The following is a 19,869-nucleotide window of genomic DNA, read 5'->3' on the forward strand; positions in this document are numbered from 1 at the left end:
TCCAGGATGAGGTGAAGAGGTCAGGAGAGACCGGCGTGGAGGAGACGATTCTAGAAGGACACCTCGGCGTAACGAAGGAGCTTCTTGCTTTCCAAACCCCAGAGAAGAAGTATTACATCGGCTGTGAGAAGGGCGGAGCCAACCTCATCAAGGTCCGTGCTTTAAATGTTTTCACCCGTGCATAATCTGGCCATACAATAGGGCAATGATAATGATATTTTGCAATATATTGTGATACTGTAGTATCAAGGATATATGTGTAGTATTGTCGAGTACTTGACTCTGGTGTTGCAGAATTTACAGACCACATGACTCTTGACGAAGTCGTAACTGCTTTCACTGGTTTTAAAACGAAAATATGTTAAAATATCAGTTTTAAAAGCTGCTGGAGTCGACTGTATCCTCTCGTCCTCAGTCAGAGCCAGGATTTTCATTGTTTCTTTAGCTGCAGAGGATGTAATGACTGCTGCCACCTAGCGGCCACATGTTTAATTGCAACACAAAAATGAACAAATGTGAATATTTTAATGTTAATTGTATTACTTTTCATGTAATTGAAACCATAAGAGAACTATGATATGAACTATAACACTGCAACATTTCATTGTCTCCATATTTTCTTTCACCCTTCAAAATTGTGTGATCTTTTCTCCTCAGGAGTTGATCGACGACTTCATCTTCCCTGCGTCCAATGTTTACATCCAGTACATGAAAAGCGGGGATTTCCCCACCGAGCAGGCCATACCTGTGTGTAGCACCCCGGCTTCCATCAACGCTGGCTTCGAGCTCCTGGTCGCTCTGGCTGTGGGCTGCGTCCGGAATCTGAAGCAGATCGTGGACATTCTCACAGACATGTACTACTTAGGTGGGTGGACTGTTAGCTGGAGAGTAGTGATGAACACGGCGGAGGAGATGCAAGTCTCTAATGCTTCACAACCCGCAGGCTGCGAGACGTTGACGGAGTGGGAGTACCTTCCTCCGGTGGGCCCGCGGCCAAACAACGGTTTTGTCGGTCTGAAGAACGCCGGCGCCACTTGCTACATGAACTCGGTCATTCAGCAGCTGTACATGATCCCACCGATCAGGAACGGCATCCTGGCTATCGAGGGCACCGGCACGGACGTGGACGACGACATGTCCGGGGACGAGAAGCAGGAGAATGAGGTAGAAATATTGATTTTATTGAGTCTGACTCGGCCTTGTTTGACTCAGTCTTTGCCATTGTTGTTCCATTTATGTCATGAAGAAGTTTGTCACATCTTGCTCGGACCCTGTTTCTATGGCACAGAGAGAATCCTCTTTGATTGTCTACTGGGTTTAACTTTTTCTTAATTTTCTAATTAAGATATAAGGGCATTATTTTTCTTAAGAGGGAACATTATATCCATGGGCTGTTGGAAGGATCTCTCAATCGGAGGAAATATGGGACGAAGAAAATAAGCCTCACGAGGAAGCAATAAAAACAAAACTTGAATGATGAGTAAAGAAGTCAAAATATGTTAGTAGGGACATGTGTTAATAATTTTAATTCTCATTTTAGAAGCTCAATATGTACTTTTGGGGCCTTTTTTAACACTTTTTAATCATCCAAAAAATGCCAAAACAGGATGTTTTGATGACACAAAACGGGATATAGTATTCCTGTTAAAGACATGGACAGTTTAGAAGCTTATCATTCCTGTGTTCCTTTCACACACGTTAATAAGTTTATGTTTGAAGAAATGTGAAGTCTGTTAACTTTCGCTGCACCGCTTATCTCACGCAAATGATGCATTTAATGCAATGGGATTGTAGTTGTGTGTTCATAAGCAAAATACATTTGCCCATGTGTTTTCTGCTAATTATTTTTAACATTTCTAATTGACACAAAAATATTATATTATTGTTTTACAGTAGACAAGTGTTTATTTTGGTCCCTCTTTCTCATACGTCTGACAGAAGACGAGATCAACTGCTTATCGTTCTAGAGTTGCTTTTGACTTTATTTTAATGATAGAAAATGTTTCACATTTCACTCATTTGTACAAATCTTTCAGCTGGCCATTCACTCGTTTCGTTTAAAAATATTTTGGATTTTAATTAGTTACCAATAATGGGTAAACCAAGTTCTTTACATTTTTCTGTTTATGTTTAGGCAAAAATGGTCATTTGGATCAGTCCCTAGTATAAATGTTTATTTTATTGTTTATGACATATTTGTTTAGACTTTTATTACAATATATATTTTTATTTATTAATACAATATATTTTTATATAAACTATGGACAAAACTTTTAAATATGATAAAATATACAAGTTGCTTTTTCACATTAACTAATAATGAAATATGAGGGTCAGATAAATGCAGTCAAAGGGCCAGTTAATTCTGTTAACGTGAGGCAAAGGTTCTTCCCTTATCAAGAGGAACCTACAAGCTGTCAATCATAAATGTGTGTTCGTTCATTTACGGCTGGTGAGTGGGTTAACTAAAAACATTTTTATTTTTTTCAATTTCTCTCAGAGTAACGTGGATCCTCGAGATGAGGTCTTCAACTATCATCACCAGTTTGATGATAAACTGGCCGGCAAGTCTGAGGACAGGAAGGAGTACAACATCGGGGTACTGCGCCACCTGCAGGTCATCTTCGGGCACCTGGCCTCTTCCAGACTGCAGTACTACGTCCCGAGGGGATTCTGGAAACAGTTCAGGTATTTAGAAAGAAAACCTTGAACATTAACTGTAGGAAAGATTGATCAAAATTCCATCTTTCAAACAGGTTATGGGGCGAGCCGGTCAACCTGAGGGAGCAACACGATGCACTGGAGTTCTTCAACTCTTTGGTGGACAGTCTGGACGAAGCTCTGAAAGCTCTCGGTCACCCTGCCATGCTCAGCAAGGTCCTCGGAGGGTCGTTCGCCGACCAGAAGATCTGTCAGGGATGTCCCCACAGGTGATTGATATGGATCATTCTTCATTTAATGTCGATGTTTGACAAGGATTTAAAAGTTTAAAATGCTGAGAGTTAAATAAAATAATTCACTTGTTGGTAAACAAGTGTCATCAGGTTATTGAATGGTTTAATTTAAATATTTTAAATGTTGAAACTTTAAATTGTTTCATTGAAATGTAGTTTTTTTTTTTAATGTTTTTTAAATTATTGAGGTCAATAATGTATATATTCAAAGGTTGAATTTAATTAAATGAAGAAACTCAAAGAGAGTTTGGTATTCTAGTTCCAATAATTCAGAAATAAATGTTCTAATTTTAACAATTTTTTATTACTATGCATTTAAATGTATTTACAAATGTTGGTATCATTATTAAATATTTTTTACACATAGTTTGATTTACTAATTCCAATAATTAAAAATAAATGAAATGCAATATAAATGTAATATGTTTTAACTCTTTTAATTCAATATAAAAAATGTTGATACAATAGTGCTAACAATAATGCATTTATTTACAGTTAAATACACATGCATAACATTTTTAGATTGAATTTAAAAGCTACAAAATAAAAAAAATCGATTTATAATGAAGTTGAATTTTTTTAAATTAAAATATCAAACTCTGCATTTAAAAAAAAAAACCTTTTTAAAATATTCTAATTCAATATTTATAATGAATTAAAAAAATATATAAATTCTAACATTTGAAATGTTTAATTAAACCATTCAATATTCTGATGGCTCTGATAAACTTCTTCATACTCTTTCTCTGAGATTTTGTCTCAAGGATTTAACGCACGTTTAATATTCCAGATACGAGTGTGAGGAGTCGTTTACGGCACTCAACGTGGACATCAGAAACCACCAGAACCTGTTGGACTCCATGGAGCAGTACGTCAAGGGGGATTTGTTAGAAGGAGCGAACGCCTACCACTGTGAGAAGTGTAACAAGAAGGTGAGGAAGAGGTGGAGGAGGAGGATGGAAAGACCGAAGGTTCACTGAAGACTAACTCCCTGGTCTCTCTCAGGTGGACACGGTGAAGCGACTGCTGATCAAGAAGCTTCCTCCGGTCCTCGCCATCCAGCTCAAGCGCTTCGACTACGACTGGGAGCGGGAATGTGCCATCAAGTTCAACGACTACTTCGAGTTCCCCCGCGAGCTGGACATGGAGCCGTACACTGTAGCCGGCGTGGCGAAGCTGGAGGGCGACGACGTCAACCCGGAGAACCAGGTCATCCAACAGAACGAGCCCTCGGAACCGACGCCCCCGTGCAGCTCCAAGTACCGTCTGGTTGGAGTGCTGGTCCACTCGGGACAGGCCAGCGGGGGGCACTACTACTCGTACATCATCCAGAGGAACGGCGGCGACGGCGAGAAGAACCGCTGGTACAAGTTCGACGACGGTGACGTGACCGAGTGCAAGATGGACGACGAGGAGGAGATGAAGAACCAGTGCTTCGGCGGAGAGTACATGGGCGAGGTGTTCGACCACATGATGAAGAGGATGTCGTACCGGAGACAGAAGCGCTGGTGGAACGCCTACATTCTCTTTTACGAGCGCATGGACTCGTTAGACAAGGACAGCGAGCTGGTCAAGTATATATCAGAGTTGACTGTCTCCAACACGAAGCCGCATCAGGTCAAGATGCCCTCCGTCATCGAGTGCAGCGTCCGCAAGCAGAACGTCCAATTCATGCACAACCGAATGCAATACAGCCTGGAATATTTCCAGTTCATTAAGAAACTTCTGACCTGTAACAGTGTCTATTTAAACCCTCCTTCAGGTAGGAACACGGATCCTCACTTTATCATTGTTTCACTTCAGCCTTTGAACAAAATGTTTGTGAATTATCTTTTCTGCTGGCACATGATCTCTCGAGGATATGGTTGTGAACAAGTCTGAGTTTTAGGAGCTTTTTTTATATCTTTATTTTCCACAGTTAATATTAATTGAATGACGTACAATCTACATACACATACAAGTCTAGTATTTATTTTACTAGCAAACTAATGTGTATAAAATGATAATGCAGTTAATTTGCACTTAAATGAAATGGATATTTTTTCATCCCTTAGGAAACTTCCATTGGACACAACAGCTGACTGAATAAATATAGAAATGTATATTTATAAATATAAATTAAATATTCTGAAACCCAGAAAAAATATGGATTATAGAAATGTAAATATATATACATATTCAGAAATATAGATTATAGAAATATTTAAAATGTAAATGTATACAAAGAAGTAGTGGTTCAAATGGAACTATTTTTTTTATATGCAAAAAATATTTGCTGCGTGTTGCTTCTTGTTTACACCACACAACTCAAGACATTACTAAGCGATAAATGTACTTATTTTATCAAGTATGGATCTAATCTTAAATGTTTGCACTTGAGGATGTTCATTTTAACTAGTTGTCAATATTAACGGTATCAGTTTGTCTCATAGCCTCAGCATATATTTTTAGATACGACTTTTATGGGACATTTTGCTCCTTCAACTCCAGAGTCTGGATCTAAAACCCGCTCACGGACTCACTGAGGATCCGTCCTTTTCTCATGGCTGCAGACTTCAAAGCTTTTATTATCTCCACTTTGGGAGCTGACATTAAAAATATTACGTCTTTTCTTGTCCCTGGAAATCTAAAAATAATAATCGGGATGATCATTTCCTGAGCGCTCAAGGGTGTGAAAGAATTAATAGTTTGAGTTAGTTTCTTAGCTTTCAAATAGTTTCTTGCACTTAATTGACTTTTTTTTTTTTAAATCAGACTTGGCTTGTACTAATGTTTGACTCTCTTATCAGGACAAGAACACCTTCTGCCCGAGGCGGAAGAGATTGCTATGATAAGTGCTCAGCTGGCTGCTCGGTTCCTCTTCAGCACCGGTTTTCACACAAAGAAAGTAGTACGGGGTCCTGCCAGTGACTGGTACGTCCCTCTTCTTCTGTGGGGTTTGGAACAGTTGGACTAGAGAACAAAAGTGGATTAATGTTCAAAAAGAAGGAGCTGAATGAATAGAGATGCGTTTACACAGCCATAGACGTAAATTTTATTTTTATTTTTGCTGACTCGCGTCTACCTTGTGTGTTGCGGCTGCAGGTACGACGCCCTCTGCATCCTGCTGAGACACAGTAAGAATGTACGCTATTGGTTTGCACACAACGTCCTGTTTGCATACCCCAACCGCTTCTCGGAGTACCTGCTCGAGTGCCCGAGCGCCGAGGTCAGAGGCGCCTTTTCCAAGCTCATCGTCTTCATCGCTCACTTCTCCCTGCAAGACGGACCCTGCCCCTCCCCCACCGCCTCACCTGGAACCACTGCACAGGTGCGTGTCGTAGAAAGACAACCCGCAGTACAATTGATGCTTTGAAAACTAGCGGCGTCAACGTATACATGTGTACACGGGAACAATTATGAGTGTAAACGTGAATCACCGTTTAAACCACTGTAACGAACAATTCTTAAAAGATGGTGTTTCCTCGTTTATTGCTGGGATTTTTCTTTGCTGTTCTTGTATATTATAATATTGCATTAAAGCTTTAGATAATAACTTTAAGTTGGGGGGGAAACGCAGACGGTTAGGGGCATGAGAAAATATCAACAGGCCGTTTTCTTTTCTTTTTCACCATACAGGATTAGTATTCAACAGAATTTTATCGGTATTTTAAAACAAAAAAAAGTTATTATTATTTTCATTCTTTATGATTTATATTTTAATAAAGTGTATAGGATTTAATTGTTTTTATTTACAATTAACATGCAACATTCACTGACTGGGGACAAGGGGATACATTCAACTCCAGCAGATTTTAAAACAAATGAAAGCAGTTACGACTTCAAGAGTCATGTGGTCTGTAAATTCTGCAACACCAGAGTAAAGTACAAGACAATACTACAAATATATCCTTGTTCCTACAGTATCACAATATATCATATTGTTGCCCCTGTATCGTGAAGTTTTAAATATCGCCAAATTTGTGTCACATCGTTTCCTGTTGACAATGTGACGTTGAGACTTAAATGAAGTTCTGTGATTTATCTCTTATAGGATATAATTTAGTATTTGAAATTGGTCTACAAGAATACGTTTTTGTCTGATAAATACTGGAAGGGCTTTAATATAATGGGATTGAGTGTATGAATTGAGACTTCAGCCTCTAGTGGTTATGTTGTGCAATTGCAATTGAATATGATAGAAACTGGTAACACAATGCTAAGAACCCCTGATTACACATGTAGAAAACACTGTGAACGTTGACGTCCTTATTCGCAAAAAAACAACAACATGGATGTGTAAAGACGACGATGGGTCGCTGCTGCTCTGACGGATGTTCTCCTGCAGGGCTGTGATAACCTCAGTCTCAGCGACCACCTTTTGAGAGCTGTGCTCCACTTGCTCAGACGAGAGGTTTCCGAACACGGCCGTCACCTGCAGCAGTACTTCAACCTCTTCGTCATGTACGCCAACCTGGGTAAGAAGCCGTCGGCCCTCCTGTCGCACAACGTCACCTTCGGACTCACAAATGTTGATGGTTCTTCTGCTCCCAGGTTTGGCAGAGAAGACGCAGCTGCTGAAGCTGACCGTCCCCGCCACGTTCATGATGGTGGCTCTGGACGAGGGTCCCGGACCTCCCATCAAGTACCAGTACGCCGAGCTGGGCAAACTCTACACGGTGGTTTCTCAGCTGGTCCGCTGCTGCGACGTCTCGTCACGCATGCAGTCGTCCATCAATGGTGAGAGGAGGCGACACATGATCGAGTCATAAAAGTTATTTTTCAAACATCTGGACGTTCAACCAGTTCGATCTAATATTGTTTTAAATATTTTATGGACATGTTTGAAAGCGACACTGAAGCCTGATGATGATTCTCATCCTTGCTCACGACGTTGTGATTGACAAACCAGCCACTTGGTGTCGCTGCTGCGTCAGCACGACTCTGAGCTGAGGGCTTCCCTGCTCCACTCTTGCCCAGAAAAAAGAAGTGTGGAACAAAAGTTTATTTCAAACTATTTCCCCCCCCCCTCTCGTCTTCAGGAAACCCCCCGCTCCCGAACCCCTACGGCGACCCCAACCTCACCGCCCCGGTGATGCCGCTGCAGCAGGTGGTGGCGGAGCTCCTCTTCGTCAGGACCAGCTACGTGAAGAAGATCATCGAGGACTGCAGCAACTCCGAGGAGACGGTGAAGCTGGTCCGCTTCAACTGCTGGGAGAACCCTCAGTTCTCCTCCACTGTGCTCAGCGAGCTGCTCTGGCAGGTAGGACCGTCAGATTGAGGTCTTCCTAAAGAGAAACCCCCCGCCCTCGTCTGACTCGAGACCCTCTTGTCGTCTGCAGGTCGCTTACTCTTACACCTACGAACTGAGGCCTTACCTGGACTTGCTGCTACAGATCCTTCTCATCGAGGACTCGTGGCAGACTCACAGGTCGGCACCGTTCCTATGGTTACAACTGTCTCCATCAAGTCATGTGGCCCGCAGGATGGTCGACTTAAATCAGATTAATGGGAATTTCGTGACCTATAAAGATAAAGATAAGAAAAGGAAATGAGATTATTAAAGTCTTGAGTTATACAGAGACTTGAGATGATATTAAAACTGAAATTTATTTGGGAATATAGACGAAAACATGAAGATAGTTAAGATAAGTCCTAATAAATAAATAATAAATACATTAGACAAAGACCTACTTCCTCTTATACATTTTTTGTAAATATAAATTCAGTTTGGACTGTCGCTTGCATTGTTTGAATGTTGTGGCCCCTCATGTGATTGAGTTTGTAACAGGGCCAAATGTGATGTGGAAACCAGAGGAGGCCAAAGTAGCGTAGAGTCATCTCACTCAAAATCTGTAAACATGAAATCATATGATGAGCCTTTAAGGCGGCAAATTTGAGGGCCGTGGCTCATTTGTGGCCCAGGATTTTGATATTCTTCGGCCCTCTATTTGGTGTAAACAATTTCTATGATTGCGAGTTGGGGGCCCCCATCTTGGTACAAATTAGATCATCACATCACGTGTTCTAAGGCATATCGTTTTGATTATAATACAAAGAAAAGCACTATTTTGCACCAAATTCCATCAAAAAATGACCCAAATTTATTTACATTTCTTACTTAACAGCAAAACAAATGTAAAAACACTTGTAGCATGTAGTGATCCTTCTTTGACTCACAGGCGCTTGTCACTTAAATATTCTCAAGTTAAAAAATATTTATCAGAACTAAAAACTTTTTAATGTTTAAGTATATTTTGTGAGTCACAAATACTTGATTACACTAAGTACAAGTTATAATTATTAGTGTTTAGAAACGGATGATCTGTTGAATCTTTCTGCTCAATGAGGGCCACAGAAATATAATTTAAGGGCCACACAGACCTGCTTTTTGTCATTTATTTTCCTAGGTTATTATGAATTGATTAGACGTTAAAAGCTTTTATTTTAAGTCAAATAACCTTTATATCCACGTGAAGATGCTAAACGTAGCCAACAGGAGGACTTGGGTCCAGAGTCCCGGGGGCCACAGAGGGTCCTTGAATGCATCAAAACTCCTCCAGTGTCAAAATGAGACTCTAACATGGTAACTCTTGATCTCCTGCAGGATCCACAACGTGCTGAAGGGAATCCCCGACGACAGAGACGGTTTGTTCGATACCATCCAGCGCTCAAAGAACCACTACCAGAAGCGGGCCTACCAGTGTATCAAGTGCATGGTGGCGCTCTTCACCAACTGCTCGGTGGCCTACCAGATCCTCCAGGTACCGTCTCGACGCCATCATTTTAAAGAGTCTCTCGTCCTCACGGGTCACGATCCGCAGAGTAACGGCGACCTGAAGCGCAAGTGGACGTGGGCGGTGGAGTGGCTGGGCGACGAGCTGGAGCGACGGCCCTACACGGGGAACCCCCAGTACACCTACAACAACTGGTCTCCTCCGGTCCAGAGCAACGAGACCTCCAACGGCTACTTCCTGGAGCGCTCGCACAGCGCACGCATGACGCTCGCCAAGGCCTGCGAACTCTGCCCCGAAGAGGTAACTACACCTTTTTTTTCTCTCTCTCGAGTCTAGCGGCGCCACCTAGCATGACGACATGTTTCCCTGATATCATGCAGCCTCGAAACACGTCAGTAAACTTCCCTGTTTGAACTCCAGCTGTATGACTTGTGCGCTGTATGCAAATGTAATCTTCTTGTCTTGAAAGTAATTTGTTGAAAACCCAACCAATGACACGCTTTTCCTGTAATATTTCACACACAGCTCAAGTGTACTCAGGGAAGCCCAGGGAAGGTCAGTATTCCAGGCACCACAACATGATCTCGGGAGCTAGTCTCACCCAAAATGCAACGCACTCTGTGACCATTACATTATGACCACCACCGTCTTAACCACGGTTTGTCCGTGGAGCATAAATGGGCTGCACAGTATCACGAAAACATGCAATAACATCGGGACTTGTGAGAGTTTAAATCTTACTTATTACCCCTTAATAATGTCACATTTACGTCTCACTGTGTGTCAGCGTTTTTGTGAATTTCTGGAGGTTCTCTTGAATTTCTTTGACCACATTAACACCTAAAATAAGCTATTTTAAAACAATATATCTGTTGTTGGACTCAAAGTACGCAGCTAACATTGCTAATTAGCTCAGTTGCTATATTGCTATAATGCTAATGCTTCATCAAAGCCAAGTGTTGCGTTAAAAAATCTTTCCGAAACGTTACTTTTATATAGTGGCTTGTAAAAATTCAGATAATATCATACTTATTATGATACAGCTAACATTGCTAATTAGCTTAGCCGCTACATTACTATGATGCTAATTCATCGTCAAAGCAAAGTGTGACATTAAAACTTTCTAAAACATTACTTTTATATTGTATAAAATCAGATACTATCATACTTATCATGATACAGGGGCGAATATACAATATAGTGTGATACTGTAGGAACAACAACAATATATTGACTGTCTTTTAAATAAATGTATTTGATTTTATGTTTAATTTTATAGCATAGTAAACGCACAATGTATGTACATTCTTTACATCGTTTTATTGAATCAAACATAATGATCTATACTTTTATTTCAAGAAATAAAGTTAATATCTGCATGTCAGTTGTTAAATTAATTAATTCCGATACTATATTGTTATAAATAACAACTTCTATAGAATTTGGACACTTAATTTTTTTCCTTTATTTAATTTATTGTTTTCTTACATTTTATTAAGCGTTCTTATCAAATCCAGTATTGTGCAGCCCCAGTTTAACTTCTAACATTCAATTTAAAATGTGATATTTTTATGTAGATGTTCAAAAGATAATGGTAGTAATAATTATAATAATAATAGTTAAAATAAGGATAACGTGAGCTTGACAAGGAAGGTTAATGTTAATTATTCACGCAACAATAGGTCTTGGACTTTGACCCTGAAAACGAGGGTGATGATGGATGTCTTGTCCTCCAGGAGCCCGACGAGCAGGAAGCCCCTGATGACCAGGACTCGTCCCCCCCAGAGGACACGTCTCTGTACCCACATTCTCCTGGAACTGCTCAGTTTCAGCAGGTGAGACGAGACCTCCGTGAATATCTTTACTGGGAGAGTGTGTTGAAGATACGATAAGTATGACGACGCAACAATACGATATGTAGTGATACTGTAGTAACAAGTATATATTTGTAGTATTGTCGAGTACTTGACTCTGGTGTTGCAGAATTTACAGACCACATGACTCTTGACGAAGTTGTAACTGTTTTCATTTATTTTGAAACCAAATATGTTAAAACAGTCGACTGTATCCTCTCGTCCTCAGTTGTAACTGCTTTCATTTGTTTTGAAACCAAATATGTTAAAACAGAGGCTTTAAAAGCTGCTGGAGTCAACTGTATCCTCTCGTCCTCAGTTGTAATTGCCTTCATTTGTTTTGAAACCAAATATATTAAAACAGCGGCTTTAAAAGCTGCTGGATTCGACTGTATCCTCTCGTCCTCAGTCGTAACTGCTTTCATTTGTTTTGAAACCAAATATGTTAAAACAGCGGCTTTAAAAGCTGCTGGAGTCGACTGTATCCTCTCGTCCTCAGTTGTGACTGCTTTAATTTGTTTTGAAACCAAATACATTAGAAACAGCTGCTTTAAAAGCTGCTGGAGTCGACTGTATCCTCTCGTCCTCAGTTGTGACTGCTTTCATTTGTTTTGAAACCAAATACATTAGAAACAGCTGCTTTAAAAGCTGCTGGAGTCGACTGTATCCTCTCGTCCTCAGTTGTGACTGCTTTCATTTGTTTTGAAACCAAATATGTTAAAACACTGCTGGAGTCGACTGTATCCTCTCGTCCTCAGTCGTGACTGCTTCAATTTGTTTTGAAACCAAATATATTAAAACAGCGGCTTTAAAAGCTGCTGGAGTCGACTGTATCCTCTCGTCCTCAGTCATCTCGCAGGATTTCATAGTTTCTTTAGCAGGCAGGACGCAATGACTGCTGCCATCTAGTGGCCGGAAGTTAAACTGCAACACAAAAATGGTTTGTTTGATTGTAAATGAAATAGAAAAAACCTTCTCTCTCTCGTCCAGCAGAACAACCATCCTCACGGGCAGCCGTACACGGGCCCCGCCGCCCAGCACATGAACAACCCTCCGCGCCCCGGCCCCGCCTCCGCTCCGACCCCCGGACCCACAACACAGACGACCCCCGTGCCAGGCCCCGGTCCCACCCCTGGCCCCGGCGGCTCGCGAGCACAAGAGACCTGGGACAGCACAGAGGAGGTGGTGGCCCCCGCTCCGACTTCCACCCCGGCCCCGGCCCCGCCCAAGGAGTAGCCCCGCCCCCCCCTTCTACGCCACCACAAACCACCGCCACCCCTCCTCCCACTGCTGTGCCTCGAGCCTCCGACGTCCTGCGCTCCTTCTCTCATCCCCTCTTCTTTTCCCTCTCCACGGGTCGCTTCCATCTCCTGCTCTTCCTCGGCGGCGATCACATGACAGGAGCCCGTCGGCGGAGGCGAGAGAGAGCGAGAGTGGACGAGCAAAAAAAAAAAGAAAAAAAAACAAATGTACCCAGAGCTGACGGCGCTGACGACGGGAACGGTGTACATAGTCTGTCAACTGACTGTTGGTCCTGCAGTAGCAGCCGCGCAGGGCTCGCTCCCGGGACGATGGTAAATAAGAAAAAAAGAAAAAAATTATTATAAATAATGAGAAAAAAAAATAAAATGAAAAAAAAAAAAAGCGCCCCCGAGAAAAACTGTTAAGACGACGAGAATCCTCTTTGTTTTATCACATGTTCTGCAGCCCAGTTTGTTCCGACATCAGGCAGTTCCGCTCATTCAACTGTAGGAGGTTCTTCTTCTTCTTCTTCATCCTCATCATCATCACTTTGATTAATCCTTCTCTGCTTTTCGGACCCGCGCGCCGTGGCCGGTTTTAGTGTGAGATTGAAGACGGTTGGCTGGACTTTTACGGTGATTGATGTGAAAACATTGTTCTGAGACTCATTGCCTTTAATTCTTTTGCCCCCCCGACCCCCCGGAACCCACCTTCTCCCCCTCGCCCCCCCCCCCAGGTTGTTCAGATCCTCGTTTCTTTTCCGAAGCTCTAGTTAACAAGCTGTAACATTTAGCATGGCTTCCCTCCCTCCCTCCCTCCCCCCTCCGCCGCCCCCCCCACAGGAGCGCCTTCTCAAGACACATCTCTTCAGTTGATCGACGGGCAATATTTCGAGGCGATGTAAGAATAAGTGGCTTTTTTTCCATATTTATCCTCAGACTTCACTTTATCGGGCAGTTTTTTTTTTTTTTTTTTTTTTTTCGTTTGTTTGTTTTTGTTTTCTTTACGGTGGGTCAGACGGCTCTTGCATCGACGGGGGTCCCAGGAAAAGCTGAAACCGTATGCAACAGGATTGCTGCGCCTCCTTCTGGTGTCATCGCTTCACTAGAGATTACTTCCCGAGTGCCCTTGAGCCTCTGGATCTGATCCCCCCCCCTCCCCCTGCAGCATCTGGTCTAGTCCACCTCTGTAGGAGTCAAACATCAGTAAATACTGTATTTAATTGGTAACTTGAACGTGTGTATTTTTCTTTTTTTTTGCCTAAAACAAACCAAATACTCCTGCAAATGAAAATATTCTGCCCACCGTATTATATTTAAATATTTTTGCTCTTATTTTATAGAATTTATTTTGTTGTATTTCACAAAAAAAAAATAGAATTTGATTTAAGAGGAACATTTTTGTCCTTGTTGTTATTTTTAAAGAAGATATTGACTGTACAGAGTTCTTGCGCCCTGTTTTTTGCCGACTTTTGTTTTGGCCATGGTGTGACGTTGAATTCTGGAGCTGCAGTCGCGATGTGGACTTTCACTTTGTGAGGTTTTTTTGTGCACAGAAATATAACAAAAAAAGCGTTGCGCCCTTAGCAAATAAAGAACATGGAATCTTGTCTGGCGTGTGGTTTTTCAGCAACATGTTGGATTTTTAAAAATGTATCTTCATGTTAATACAAACTAATAGAATATGTATAGACTAAACTTTTTTGCACTGGTTTAACGTCGGTGTTATATTCTTAGACCGTACAAACACGATCATTGAGTTTGTTTCAGTAATTTTTTGAGTAAACTTGACTGAAACATTGGTCTTGATGTATAAAAAAAAGTCTCATGGTATTCGTTGTGTTGTCTCTGGGTCAAGGTGAACGACTTCCCTGGCTTCCATAAATACATATGCAGTGATGGAGGTCGCTCACCTTAAATCAGGGACAACACAAGGGATACGACAAACACATTTGTTTTCAGGCCACTGGGTCACTTTTACCCAGAGACAACACAAGGGGTACAACAAACGCATTTGTTTTCAGGCCACTGAGTCAAAGTGACCCAGAGACGACACACGGGGTACAACAAACGCATTTGTTTTCAGGCCACTCGGTCACTCTTACCCAGAGACAACACAAGGGATATGACAAACATTTGTTTTCAGGCCACTGAGTCAAAGTGACCCAGAGACAACACAAGGGGTACAACAAACGCATTTGTTTTCAGGCCACTGAGTCAAAGTGACCCAGAGACAACACAGGGGATACGACAAACACATTTGTTTTCGGGCCACTTTGACCCAGAGACAACAGAAGGGGTGAAACACAAACACATTTGTTTTCAGGCCACTGGGTCACTTTGACCCATAGTCAACATAAGGGTTAATGTAACTTGATAGAAAATTCCATCTTCCAAATAAAACAAGTTTTTTCAATTTTTTTCACCTGATAACAAATGTCCTCCAAACCAGGGTCTGGGGTTCAGTGGTTTAGTAAATAGAAGTTTAAAGTGAAGTGACAAATTACAAAATAATTGATTAAGTTTTACCTTAACTTAGTGAAAGAAAACATACCTTGTTTTAAGTAAAGAAGCCACTTTTGAGTTTTTGTCTGGAATTAATTCACTTTGAAGAGGTATTTTCTCTTCATAAAACTATTATACTGTCAAATTAAAAGTATTAACTGGAACATGAACATTTTCATTGACCTGTTCATCTCTAAAGGCAGTTTTGTGTAATTCAAGTATTAATGCATGTTATTTTAATTGTTAATATAAAGTTTAAAGATGACATCACATTAGGTGGAGTAAAAATGTAACTATTCAAAAACACAAGTGCATGTTTGCACCAGCGAGACCATGACTGCTGGTCTGTTCAAAACTGGATCAACAGTTCATGAAGGATTTTCTACTCTGGGTTTTTAAAAAGGTCTTCATGAGTTTAACGTTATAATTTAAACAGTCTGGTGAGAACCAGTGAAGAGAAGAACTTTGAAATGTATCAGTTTGTGGACGTCGTGTCAAAGAGAACAAAGTTTCCAACAACAAGGTCTTTTTAAAAAAAATACTTTCCATCAAAGTATTTCTCCACAGATGAGACGATGATCTGGAGTTTTTTGGAACAACTTTTATTATGAAGACAGTCAGATTAGTTCTCCTTCTCCTGGACGGTCTTGGTTCCACGCAGTCGTCCCGTACGACGGGCAGCGATGAGACCGACCTTACGACCGGCGGGCGCGTCTCTCCTGATGGTCGACGGTTTACCGATATGCTGGTGGTTACCTCCACCGAAGGGATGCTCCACGGGCTGCAGGTGAGAGACGTGGGGTTAGTGTCTCCATGTATATTGTATTCAACACCTTCAGTCACATGTATCTCCAGCATACGATCACGGTCAAGACCGGTCCAGGTTCTCCTGAGAGTCCACTTACGTTCATGGCCACACCACGCACACGTGGCCAGCAGTTCCTCTTGGCCTTGTACTTGTGGTAGGCACGCCCGGCCTTCAGGATGGGTTTGTCGATACGTCCACCGCCAGCGACCACACCTGAGACAAGACATCATGACTCATCTGGACCACAGAGGAGCTAGAGCCGGACCGAAGGAGACCCTCTTACCGACGACGGCTCTGTTGGCGGAGGAGATGACCTTCTTGGAGCCGGAGGGAAGCTTGACTCTGGATTTCTTGGTCTCGGGGTTGTGGGAGATGACGGTGGCGTAGTTTCCTGACGCCCGGGCCAGCTTGCCTCGGTCGCCGGGCTTCTCCTCCACGCAGCAGATGATGGTTCCCTCAGGCATGGCGCCGACGGGCAGGACGTTGCCGATGTTCAGCTGAGCTGCAGAGACGAAGGTTCGGTTTCTTTAGAAACTTTTATTCAACCAGTTGTTCTTAGTCTACAATATCTTCCTCATTTACCTGATGAATGGTATCAGATACCTCTTAAGATAATTTAAACAGTTACAAAATAGAAGTATTCTTTCCAGTGCATCTTGGGGTTTTTTTATGTTAAAGTTACAAATGGATTCTTTCAAGAATTGTAAACTTTTGTTTCTTCAAAACCAGCTTTTTTAAAAGACAAGAAATCCAACAAGCGGATCACAGAACATTACGATAAAAGATGTTTAGGCACAAATAAAAAACATGGATTCAACCATCAAACCAAGAGAGAAACAACTCATAGTGAGGAAAACAAACTATAGTTTCAAGGAGACAAACTGCTAGAAAGACTTCAAAACACAGTTTTTCAAAGTAAAACGCTCATTTTAAAACACGCATGTAGTAGATAACAAATGTCAAACTCAAGTCCTGGAGGCCACATCCAGTCTCGCTGTACAGTTCATCAATAAATATTAATGTTGGTGGTAATATTGTGAACAATATATATATGTGTTCAAGATACCAGATGTTCTCCACGTCAACGATGATACCAGAACTTCCACTTAAAATTGACTGAGGATGGATTGAGCCTCAAGAATGAAGACATCACTCATATTTGGTGTTAGACAGTATACTACTGCTATACTAGGGTTTTCAACTGAACCAATACTTCGGTACCAACATGCTAAAAATACAACAATACCAGCTGGTTTTAAGTACCAAATACATAAGTACTTGGCAGAACTGGCATGACTAGTATTAGATACTCTGGGGATCTCCTTCAGGAAATGAGGTTCTCAGTAACCAACTAGAATTTACAGAAGTTTCATAAAAGCAAGAACACATGTACGTACACTGAATAAGAAACTTGCCAAAACAAAAGGTTTTTGCAATTTCGAGAGAAAGCAAGACTCTTCGTCTTTCTGATGAAACCAGTCGGAGTCAAATTTCTAAATACTCTAGATCTGAGGCAGATCGATGTTTAAGTTTGTGTGTCAACACACTGAATAGATGTTCTTGTCGTTTATTTGTACGTTCCGAAGAAAGCAAATGTTATCAAAACCACTCTTAGAACCAATAATCTGGGTTTTTTTATTTAAGAATAAAAGTATGGAAAAGTATCAACGTGTTCAAAAATGCTGGTATTTGTATCAATTGCTAGGATTTTGACAAGCCTAGAATGAATATGGAGTTTTTGAAGTTCTATATATAGATCATTTCAAAGATTATATCTTTCAAAAGCGCTACACTCCTCGCTAGAGTCCCTTCACTTGGTTCCACCTGCAGAACTCTGGCGACAGAAGCTTGTAACTTCCATCATCTCACCTTTCTTGCCGCAGTACACGAACTGTCCGGTGTGGATGCCTTCGGCGGCGATGAAGAGCTCGGTCCTCTTCTTGAACCTATACGGGTCACGGAAGGCCACCTTGGCCAGGGGAGCACCACGGCCGGGGTCGTGGATGATGTCCTTAAAAGATTAAAAACAACTTTATTAAAGCATCAAGTCAAGAGTCAAATCCATCCTGGATTCTCTCTCTGGTACCTTCACGATCCCCTTGATGTAACCATGGCGTTCAGCGAAGTCAATGTGCCGGAGTTTAGCAGCACCTTTCCTGTGCTTGACGTGGGCCTTGAACACGGAGCCCGCGCCTTTTCTCTGTCCCCTGATCACACGTCCCATCCTGAACTGGAACACAAGACACGTTAGTCTCAACGACGTCAGCAAAGAGCGACGTGTGTGCTAGCTAGGTAGCTAGTTAGCATTAGCTCCGGGTGACAAGTGTCATAGAATATAACGTGTCGAGAATTAACTAACTCACTAGTCACTAAAGAAGTTACAAGTTTAACCCATTTCGTGGTCGTGTCTTCAAAACCATGTTCATTTAAGAGACTATACCGGTCTTACGGCGTCTACACATTGCCGTACACCGCCATGACACCACTTTTTAAGAGGACCACAAAAAGTTGGACAAAATGCATCTTCCAACAAGAAATAGTCAGAGAGTGTTGCTTGTGGGATTTTTCTGAGCGTTTAAATGTGTTTATTTGTCACGGATGGGTTAATTTAAGTACGATTTAAGGACAGATTCAGTGGAGGAATCGGAACCAAGCTGTCTTACCTAAACTCCGATGACGGAAAGAGGAAGTTAGAGGGCAAAGACGGAGATTTTCTTCCGGTGAGCTGGTCGAAGGGGTCGATGGGAAATGTAGTCAAGATCATAAACGATACGAAAGAAAATGTTTTTTTGACGATCACCTGAGGTCATATTATAGTAATTCATAATTTAAAAAAGATTAAATCAAGTAAAAAAAAAAAAGAAAATGTAATTCGATTAATACAACCTCATCTTTATAAAATTAAGGCTTTTTTTCCTATAAACTCTAAAACACTTTTCCAAACTTTCAATTCCCCTTTTTAATTTTGATATGCCGCTTTTATAGCATAATGTGTTTATAATAAATATAAAATAAAAGTTATAAATTGTGATGAAAAGTTTTCTGATTCTGATATTATAGAGCAGATGACATTTCGTCCTGTAGATGACGCTATAGATACTGATGCCAAATTAAAGTATTGGAGTAGTGGATCATTCGATGAAGTGAAACGAAAGAAAAACTCGACAAAAAGTGAATCTGCAACTACAGCATTTGATAAATCTCTTCTGCGTCATTTACCACCTGTAGTTTGTAATTTAAAAAAAATCAGAAACCAGATTAAACGTTCCCTAAAATTAATTGTTTTCTCACACCCAGTTTTGTATTTAACAAGTTAGGCAACATTTTTAGTCAAGGCTTGTGCTTATGCCTGTAATGACAAAAGACGTGGAACATAGTGACGAATAGATCATGACTAAACCCAATGGAAATATAGATCATGGCAATGTTCTTTCTTCAGTGTCTCAATCAAGGATCCAGATAAAAAAAACAATCCTTTTTTTACAATAGTTTACAAAAACACTTCTTCCACTTGTATCTTCTAACAGCTGACCTTTCTCCTAATTACCTCCCTGGAGATAATATGCCTTCAACATATGGTCTGTACTCAGGACAGAAGGCCAAAGACGAATAGATGAGAAGGGGGGAGGTTTTGGTGGCTAGGATGGGGGGTGGGTTCTTTTTGAGCCTGAGCTCTTATCTCGCTGTCATGTGAATCTCATCTGCTCTTGTTTTTCGGCAGCTCTGGTGTTGACATTCTCTCAAGTTTGATTACAGTTTTGAAATTCAATTATGTAGTAAACTTTGAATAAA

The 19,869-nt window shown here is 41.2% G+C and overlaps 2 protein-coding genes across 9 annotated transcripts in view; one reads left to right on the forward strand and one right to left on the reverse strand.

The window, feature by feature from the left end:
* Positions 1 to 14,374, forward strand: part of usp9 (ubiquitin specific peptidase 9) — a 38,315-nt gene extending 23,941 nt beyond the window's left edge. For 3 of the 8 annotated variants that reach the window (XM_087804425.1, XM_087804423.1, XM_087804429.1), the window contains 18 exons: positions 6 to 152; positions 658 to 865; positions 944 to 1,164; positions 2,501 to 2,688; positions 2,757 to 2,930; positions 3,745 to 3,886; positions 3,960 to 4,716; positions 5,744 to 5,867; positions 6,039 to 6,264; positions 7,282 to 7,411; positions 7,488 to 7,673; positions 7,976 to 8,196; positions 8,276 to 8,364; positions 9,541 to 9,697; positions 9,758 to 9,970; positions 10,196 to 10,225; positions 11,407 to 11,505; positions 12,514 to 14,374. In XM_087804425.1, the coding sequence (XP_087660551.1) occupies positions 6 to 152; positions 658 to 865; positions 944 to 1,164; positions 2,501 to 2,688; positions 2,757 to 2,930; positions 3,745 to 3,886; positions 3,960 to 4,716; positions 5,744 to 5,867; positions 6,039 to 6,264; positions 7,282 to 7,411; positions 7,488 to 7,673; positions 7,976 to 8,196; positions 8,276 to 8,364; positions 9,541 to 9,697; positions 9,758 to 9,970; positions 10,196 to 10,225; positions 11,407 to 11,505; positions 12,514 to 12,759 (3,558 nt within the window). In that variant the 3' untranslated portion in view covers positions 12,760 to 14,374. The remainder of the gene's footprint in view (positions 1 to 5; positions 153 to 657; positions 866 to 943; positions 1,165 to 2,500; positions 2,689 to 2,756; positions 2,931 to 3,744; positions 3,887 to 3,959; positions 4,717 to 5,743; positions 5,868 to 6,038; positions 6,265 to 7,281; positions 7,412 to 7,487; positions 7,674 to 7,975; positions 8,197 to 8,275; positions 8,365 to 9,540; positions 9,698 to 9,757; positions 9,971 to 10,195; positions 10,226 to 11,406; positions 11,506 to 12,513) is intronic. The other 5 variants (XM_087804426.1, XM_087804430.1, XM_087804428.1 and 2 more) reach the window with 3 other exon arrangements.
* Positions 14,375 to 15,795: 1,421 nt separating this feature from the next.
* On the reverse strand, positions 15,796 to 18,829 carry rpl8 (ribosomal protein L8). Its single transcript, XM_087803812.1, has 6 exons — positions 18,741 to 18,829; positions 18,164 to 18,307; positions 17,947 to 18,088; positions 16,361 to 16,579; positions 16,175 to 16,290; positions 15,796 to 16,050 (listed from the first exon to the last, which is right to left on the reverse strand). Exons 2-6 carry the CDS (start codon positions 18,299 to 18,301, stop codon positions 15,892 to 15,894), a joined length of 774 nt encoding a protein of 257 aa, XP_087659938.1. The 5' UTR covers positions 18,302 to 18,307; positions 18,741 to 18,829; the 3' UTR covers positions 15,796 to 15,891.
* Positions 18,830 to 19,869: the final 1,040 nt, after the last annotated feature.

The sequence above is a fragment of the Callionymus lyra genome, chromosome 12 (genome assembly GCF_982586985.1).
Source record: "Callionymus lyra chromosome 12, fCalLyr1.hap1.1, whole genome shotgun sequence".
In the NCBI taxonomy this organism is placed as follows: Eukaryota; Metazoa; Chordata; class Actinopteri; order Syngnathiformes; family Callionymidae; genus Callionymus; species Callionymus lyra.

Coding starts and splice junctions, on each gene's coding strand:
- rpl8 (XM_087803812.1), bottom strand. CDS start 18,301: ATGGGACGTGTGATCAGGGGACAGAGAAAAGGCGCGGGCTCCGTGTTC. Junction 18,089..18,163: donor ACATCAAGGGGATCGTGAAG/GTACCAGAGAGA, acceptor TAATCTTTTAAG/GACATCATCCACGACCCCGG. Junction 16,291..16,360: donor CGCCAACAGAGCCGTCGTCG/GTAAGAGGGTCT, acceptor GTCTTGTCTCAG/GTGTGGTCGCTGGCGGTGGA.